This window comes from Corylus avellana, chromosome 6 (genome assembly GCF_965113065.1).
Source record: "Corylus avellana chromosome 6, dhCorAvel1.hap1.2, whole genome shotgun sequence".
Classification (NCBI taxonomy): Eukaryota; Viridiplantae; Streptophyta; class Magnoliopsida; order Fagales; family Betulaceae; genus Corylus; species Corylus avellana.
The window spans coordinates 3,188,421-3,196,562 of NC_142495.1; the positions used below are offsets into that span (position 1 = coordinate 3,188,421).

An 8,142-nucleotide genomic window follows, 5' to 3' on the forward strand; every position below is an offset into this window, starting at 1 on the left:
GGCACCACCATAGGATGCCACATGGCTTTGGAATCCTCCACGATTGGTGCACCACAATCCTTTTCTTCAGATTATTGGATTGGCTCCTAATAATGCACGCGCGCACACAGAGAGGCGTACACTCTTTCCTTCCACAGAAGGGAAAGCTTCATCTTTTACCACTCAAGCCAACCAAAGCACAAGGCTTTCCCAAGAAACAATGGCTTCCACTTTGCTCTGCAACTCAGTCAACTCCTCCACGGCAGTTTTCTCAAGAACCCACTTCCCAGCTCTGGTTTCCAAGGACTTCCCAGTAGAATTCTCACCTTATGTTCACTGTAACTATTACTGCAAAACCAGAAAGCAGAAGAGGAAACTGGCCCAGGTTAAAGCCAAACTGGCAGAGGCCAGCCCCACAGTGCCACAGCCAACGCAGAGCGGTGGCGAGCCACTAAAGAAGCTTCGGATACTGGTGGCCGGAGGCGGGATCGGCGGGCTGGTTTTTGCGTTGGCGGCAAAGAAGAAGGGGTTTGATGTTGTGGTGTTTGAGAAGGATATGAGTGCTATAAGAGGGGAGGGACAGTACAGGGGTCCAATTCAAATACAGAGTAACGCATTGGCTGCTTTGGAAGCTATTGATTTGGAGGTTGCAGACGAGGTTATGAAGGCTGGGTGCATAACTGGGGATAGGATTAATGGGCTCGTCGATGGGGTTTCTGGTACTTGGTAAGTTGTTCAGAACTATGGGATTGAATTGGGTTTTTACCTTTTCTTGTTATATGTTTGATTCTGTAAGTTATGATGCGCAATGCTCATGATATATGTTTCGTTTTGATTTTATTATTATGCTACTAGTAGCTATTTCTTGTATCTTGCAAAAGAATTTGGTGTTGTTGCAAATCCGTGAACTTTTTTGAATTTTTAAAATTAACTTCTTAGCTATTTTCCATAACTGTCTGGTTTCATAAACTTATAAATCAGGGGGTTCACGGATGTGGGTCTGTGCCAGATGTAGAGTAGTATATTCTATGTCAAAGTTTGAGGAAGCTACTTCAATTTTTTTTTTAAGAACTCTTAAAACAGTTCTTCTGAGAATCGGCCTTTCTTTTTCTTTTTTCCTCTCTTTAAGGTTTTAAGCAGATAAAAACTGCTTAAAGTTACTCATATCTGGTGATGTAGAGGCAGTTCAAATGGTTTTGGGTTTGATGTACTAAATAGTGATGTTGAAGCTTGCAGTTGTGGTTTGAAGTGATCGTGGACCGTGTATAGTATAGATATCGTGATTATTACAAAACCTTTTTCATGATTCTTTTCTGTGATTCGTGGTGTAGTCTTTCTCATGCCATATTCTGATAACGTAGGTATGCTCACAAGTTTAGTTAACGAGGCTACGGAACTGAAGTTCACGCTACAGATCAGTGAGCTGGAATTGCATCAGTTCATATGGAAAGGCCTTTCATGGATAAATAATTGAATTATGATAATATAATACAGCAAACTGGGTATGTGGTGAACCCTATTGATTTAACCGCTAGCAAGGATCACTCATATCCTGCTAAATTACCACTAATCCCAAAAACTTAAGTTGATAAGAAAGGTAGATTTAATAATTTAATTTATATTCTAACATATCCCAAATAAAAAGGAAACATACTTTTGACCTCAAAGGAGTGGCCCTCATGATACGAGTTAGTTGAACCACATTAAGGAAACAACATGGCTAGAAAATGATACTCACTTCTGCAAGTATGAACAGGATGGCAGTATAATTATTCCCACTAAGGTAGGCCCATCCAAGACAGATATTTAATGTAGTTCAAAGCTTTTTATGCCTAGTACACAGACATATTTGTATGCTTCAATGATGAGTCAAATTGTCAATGAGTTCAATTTTTTATAATTCAGAAGTATAAATTTTCATTTGGAACACAATATCTAGTCACATAAATTGATATCTAGTTGGGTATCAGGTACGTCAAGTTTGATACATTCACACCTGCAGCGGAAAGGGGGCTTCCTGTGACAAGAGTTATAAGCCGAATGACCTTGCAACAAATTCTTGCCCGTGCAGTTGGGGAAGATATCATTATAAATGGAAGTAATGTTGTTGACTTTGAGGATAATGGAGACAAGGTAATTTGCTGTTAACTGGTTGGTTGGAGATTGTTCTTTGATTGTCTTCTTCTCAAGGAATGTGTTTAATGGATAATTCTTTTCCACTTTTTTGTTTTGTTGTGTTTTTTTTAAAAAAAATGCATGTGATAGATTGATGCGCTAAATACTAGTGTTTCAACTACATCTTAGATGTTGACATTTTATTCTTCTCTCTTGAATCCTATGTTTAGGTTACTGTGATGCTCGAGAATGGACAGAGTTTTGCAGGTGATCTTCTGGTTGGAGCTGATGGCATATGGTCAAAGGTAGCATTCTATACTCTATATGTAAAGCCTTTCATTTATCCGGCCTTTTTTTTTTTTTTTTTTTTTTTTTTTTTTTTTTTTAAATAATGCAATTTCTCTGCCTTCTATATGTATTCTTTTGTTAACATATAACGAATATGTATGAAAACTGTCTGACGAAGTGTCCACAATATCTGGTTCATCAAATATCTCCCTATTATTTTGGAGGTGCTCACAAACATCTTTATCCAGCATACCCAATAAAAAAGTTACATCAACTCAAAATATTTGATATTTTCAGCCACTGGTTGGAAGCCCTATAGTCAAACAAATTTCCTCTAGTACTAAAATCTTAGAATGCTGTTTTGCTTCTCAATAGGTGAGGAAGAGCTTATTTGGACCGAATGAAGCTATTTACTCGGGCTACACTTGTTATACTGGTATTGCAGATTTTGTGCCTGCTGACATTGAGTCTGTTGGGTATGTTCATTTTATTTTTGAGTTTAGATGCTTGCTTTTCATCTTCATTGGCTTGGTTACACCACGAGCTACTTAGAACATGCATTTGGACCATTGTTCTTTTATATATATCATGTGTAGAGTCTTATATACGTACTTCTCTTCTGAAGGTACCGAGTCTTTCTGGGACACAAACAATACTTCGTTTCTTCAGACGTGGGTGCAGGAAAGATGCAGTGGTATGCATTTTACAATGAGGCACCTGGTGGTGTTGATAGTCCTAATGGTATTATGTTCTTCCGATGTTTAAGCTCTTCAGAAAAATCAATTAGCAGTAGTGAAAATAATGCCAGGACAACACAGCAATATGTGTGGCTGTGAGTGTCTCTGTGTGAGGGAAATTCATGAAAATATGTAAATAAAACAGAGTTTACAGAAAATAGATAAATTAGGAATAAATTACCAACTGTTGGTCTGGTTAGTTTTCAATCTTGTATTTCAATGGGGTTGGTGGAGGAGCACCATCATCTTTCTAGCCCTTCCCTGTCAATTCTTTGATTATGCTAAGATTTGGGGTTGTCTGCATTATAGGCACATGTTGGTTTAGTGTTCATTTCTAATAGCATGAACAATAAGTGTAAGGTATATGTTCCTTCTTGAACTGTGTTGTTAGTTGAACTCAATAGGCGATACTAAACTGAGAATCCTGCCCCTGAGAATAGGTCGTATGCAGACAATTCTGCTATGACTAACCTGCATTATAGGCACGTGTTGGTTTAGTGTTCATTTCTAATAGCATGAGCAATAAGTGTAAGGTATATGTTCCTTCTTGAACTGTGTTGTTAGTTGAACTCAATAGGTGATACTAAAGTGAGAATCCTGCCCCTAAGAATAGGTCGTACAAAGACAATTCTGCTATGACTAACCTTAGATAAGTTGCAGACAGATCAATGGTGTTGAATCATTTATTACTCCCTCCTTGTCCCACAATAGATTATGTGCATTTCTTTTTGGGCTGTCAAAATAGATTAAAGTTTTTAAAAATGAAAGCCTTTATCCATTTAACTTCCCATATTACATTTAAATTCAAAAACATACCTTTTCAATATTTATATCCATTTTGTTTTAATTTGAGTCATTTATTACTTCCCCCTTGTCCCACAATAGATTATGTGTTGTTCTTTTTGGGTTGTTCCTAAATAGATGAAACTTTTCACGGATGAATATCCATTTAACTTTCCATATTACCCTTAAAGTCAAAACATCATTTTTAAAATTTTGAAAATTGCCTTTCTATAGTGGGTTAGAGGAAATATTACCTGTCAAGTACTTAGTAAATAAAAAAGATGTTTTATCACTTGTTAATGTTTTACAACTTGGCAGGTAAAAAGGAAAGGTTGCTTAAAATATTTGAGGGTTGGTGCGATAATGTGATGGATCTGATACTTGCCACAGATGAAGATGCCATTCTTCGACGTGACATATATGATCGCACACCAATTTTAACTTGGGGAAAGGGTCGTGTGACCTTGCTTGGGGACTCTGTCCATGCTATGCAGCCAAATTTGGGTCAAGGGGGATGTATGGCCATTGAGGTATACCTAGCATCTTTTGGTTTGACACATTTTGATCCCATTTCAAGCTAATGATAATTATGGATTACAGCTTTATCACTATTCATCAACTAGAGCTATGCATGGGATGTGATGAGCACAATTTTCTTCATCCGTATCTTCTTTCTTCATCTTGTTTTCATTTTGTGAAATCTTGTAGATAAAACTTTTCTTTCTTTCTTCCTTTTTTCTTTCACCTTGTTTTCATTTTTTCAATTCTTGTAGATAAAATTGTTCTTTCTTTCTTCATTGTATTATCCATAAATAAGCAATATCATCTCAGCTTTTTATTAGCTTCTCAAATGGACATGGGGCCACTAATTATGGAAAATCTACTTCAAGAGTGAACTAAGATGCGTCTAAACCATTCATACCATAATGGCAGGATGGTTATCAACTTGCATTGGAACTCAATAAATCTTGGAAACAAAGCATTGAAGAAGGAACTCCTATTGATATTGTTTCTTCTCTAAAGAGGTAATGCGCCATTTATCTATCAAATTTTCCAAAAGTGAATTGAATTTCAAGGTTATAACTGCATATTTACCTGGTAATTGTCTAATTGTAAAACTCTTTAAAACAAGAGCGGGAAAAAATAGATTGTATAGAAAAATACTTGGGTGGGGCCCTTTTTTGTATTAAGGAGGAGAAGAAAGTCAAATAATCAAGTCAGTATCTGAATCTCCACTTCATAAGGCATTGTCTTTAGCCACTGTGCACAACCATTGAGTTAAAACCCAAAAGGTTGGAAATAACACTACTGTGTTTAGTTGAGTGCTTGACTTGACAAATCTTGTGTTACATAAAGATTATTCATTATGGTCAGTTTTACTGGCCTTAAATCGATTAAATTTTTGAGTGCGCTACAGTTTCTTAGATCAGATTTAAATTGGTTGATTTATTACTCTCTTTGATGTTTCTATGTCCTTTTTCTTGGTCCCCCAGATATGAGAATTCTAGAAGATTACGAGTTGCCATTATTCATGGAATGGCAAGAATGGCTGCGTTAATGGCTTCAACCTACAAGGCTTATCTGGGTGTAGGACTTGGTCCATTATCGGTAGGATTTTTGGTCAATTGTACTGTTAGATTAATGATATGTATTGTGTGATGTGTCCTTGTTTTAAAAGTTGTGTGATGTGTCCATATTCTAGAAGGGGTGTGATGTGTCCCTAATGTGAGGTTTGTATAAGCTCTCATTTCCAGAATTTTGGACAAGGTTTCCAATAGCAAAAAATAAATGAACTTGATGCTGCAGTTGATATGTTGGATCTATATTCATGATGCTTTACAAATCTATTTGCAGTTTTTGACGAAGTTTAGGATACCGCATCCAGGGAGAGTTGGTGGGAGAGTTTTTATTGACTTGGGGATGCCCTTGATGCTAAGTTGGGTCTTAGGTGGTAACAGGTAAGATCTTAAGAACCCTGTGTTTCTACAGTGCTCAAGCTATTATCTTAATTTTCTTCTAAGCTTTCATAACATGACCAGTTATAAAAGTTCAGTGATTTCCATGTCTTTTTTCTGGGGATTCTTCTGAAGCTTTAGTTCTCAGAAAATAATTTATTGAGGATTTTAGATTTTGTTCAATGTTTTGGATAATTTCCGACATTATAAAATGCTTATGAGCATACTTGTTCCACTTTTATACTCCTGTTCTTCAATGCAAATATTGAATGTGCATGTTAGAAATCAAGGCTAGTGGTAAGCTCAAGGCTAGCGGTAAGCAAATATTCAATGCAAAAAGGTGTATTTCAAAATATTCTTATTTCCAAATTTGAATTAAGCGGAAGGATCTTAAATTTGATTAAAAAAAATGAACCTGCTGTTGTTGTAGTAGACCTTTTTCTGTATCAGATCGCTTGTATCAACAATGAAAACTATATTTTCCTTTGCAGCTCTGGACTTGAAGGGAGGTCACCATCTTGCAGACTCTCGGACAAAGTATGTTGCTTAAGTAATAATAACTTTATATTTTGTAAATTCGAAAACAAATGTAGCTCATTCCATTATGTGATCATGGATTCTATTATGATCTGGATGCTGATACGTTGTTAATCTTTTGTGAAGGCAAGTGACCAGTTACGCCAATGGTTTGAAGACGACGATGCATTGGAGCGTACTATTAATGGAGAGTATGTCCATAAGACTAATATTTATGAATGTCATCCCTTGGCATATCTTCTTGTTGATATATACATGCTGCTGCGATAATTAGCGTTCATATCTATCTTGTTTGTTTGTAGGTGGTTTTTGTTACCATGTGGAAATGAAACTGGTGCTTTGCAACCTATTTGTTTAAGCAGAGATGAGAGCAAACCCTGCATCATTGGGTATGAGGATTTTGACAAAACCTATAAATTTGTAGTTTGATTTAGCCTGGTTTTCAGATGTATCAAATACAAATCCCCATCAGTTAAGCAGCTTTTATGATTCTTAAATAAAATACGGATCATTATCTATTTATTGACAATCCTATCGAGTGCACCAATTTTTCTGTTCTCATCTACTTTCTATCCCCCTTGATTTACTACTCTTTTCTCCTCATGAAACAACACTTTCTGATGCATTATTCTTTAATGCAGGAGCATAGCACATCAGGACATTCCAGGGATGTCAATAGCAATACCTTTACCACAGGTGACATGGCCAGTTGCCTAGTTCACGTTTTCACTTCATTAGCCGGAATAACCCAATTCCTCCGCTTTTGTGTTCAAGGTTAGATAACAAGTTCTTTTTACTGTCTCAGGTTTCTGAAATGCACGCACGAGTTAGCTATAAGGAAGGCGCCTTCTTCTTGACTGACTTGCGAAGTGAACATGGTACCTGGCTCGCGGAGTAAGTAACGGAAAGCAGGGTATATTTGTTTTGTCATTGAGTTTACAATCTCTTTTATAATTTTGTTTGCTGTAAATGTGCAGTAATGAGGAGAGACGGTATCGGGTGCCTCCAAATTTTCCTACTCGTTTCCGTCCATCGGATGTTATTGAGTTTGGTCCTGATAAGAAGGTGGTATATAATCCCTTCGTTTGTGTTTACTGCATGAATCTCAATGAATAAACTATAATGTCTAATGAATTTGCACTTGGTGCGTGTTGGCTGGCTGAGCAAGATTAAGAAGCACAACATGTTGACATGATTTTTAATGCGTTTAAAAATCTTACTAACATCTTCCATTGATCATAATAAATTCGAAGGTTTTATTTTGTTTACTTTATATTTCATTGATTCATAATAATTGTTTAACTTGCTCTGCCAAGCCATTGAAAATAATTTGTTATGATTCTATTTGGATTACAAATGTGCCCTTGTGTTCTCAGTTGTTATGAATTGCTTCTTCAGTTATTGTTATCTTCTAAGCAACCAAGTAAACATGCAGGCGGCATTTCGGGTTAAGGTGGTGAGGTCTTCTCCAAAGATTGCAGAGGAGAGTGGAATCCTCCAGACAGTTTGAAAAATCTTAAGTTTCTTTGTTCAGTTTACACAGGAATTGTACAGCATTTATTCGGACTGGCACTGCAATGTAAAATCTTCTGCATTTTGCAGAGCGTAGAGAATTATACATGAAATTTATACCCCCTTTTTGTTACACTCGGAGTTGGAACATGCTATATGTTAACTTCATATTCTTTTGAGAGAGTGCAAATATATCTGTTAATAATTCAAAAGGGTTCATTGGTGTCGCATTATCA

General features: G+C 36.5%; 1 protein-coding gene across 2 annotated transcripts; it reads left to right on the forward strand.

The window, feature by feature from the left end:
• On the forward strand, positions 1–8,142 carry ABA1 (zeaxanthin epoxidase (ZEP) (ABA1)). 2 transcript variants are annotated; one of them, XM_059600709.2, is made up of 16 exons: positions 1–705; positions 1,950–2,112; positions 2,325–2,399; positions 2,758–2,818; positions 3,008–3,076; positions 4,221–4,432; positions 4,836–4,927; positions 5,396–5,510; positions 5,757–5,860; positions 6,349–6,394; positions 6,521–6,585; positions 6,697–6,783; positions 7,036–7,090; positions 7,200–7,288; positions 7,372–7,459; positions 7,830–8,142. In XM_059600709.2, exons 1-16 carry the CDS (start codon positions 200–202, stop codon positions 7,902–7,904), a joined length of 1,902 nt encoding a protein of 633 aa, XP_059456692.2. In that variant the 5' UTR covers positions 1–199; the 3' UTR covers positions 7,905–8,142. The 2 variants fall into 2 exon arrangements, with proteins under 2 accessions (XP_059456692.2, XP_059456691.2); XM_059600708.2 differs by having other exon boundaries at positions 4–705; positions 2,758–2,858; positions 3,008–3,123.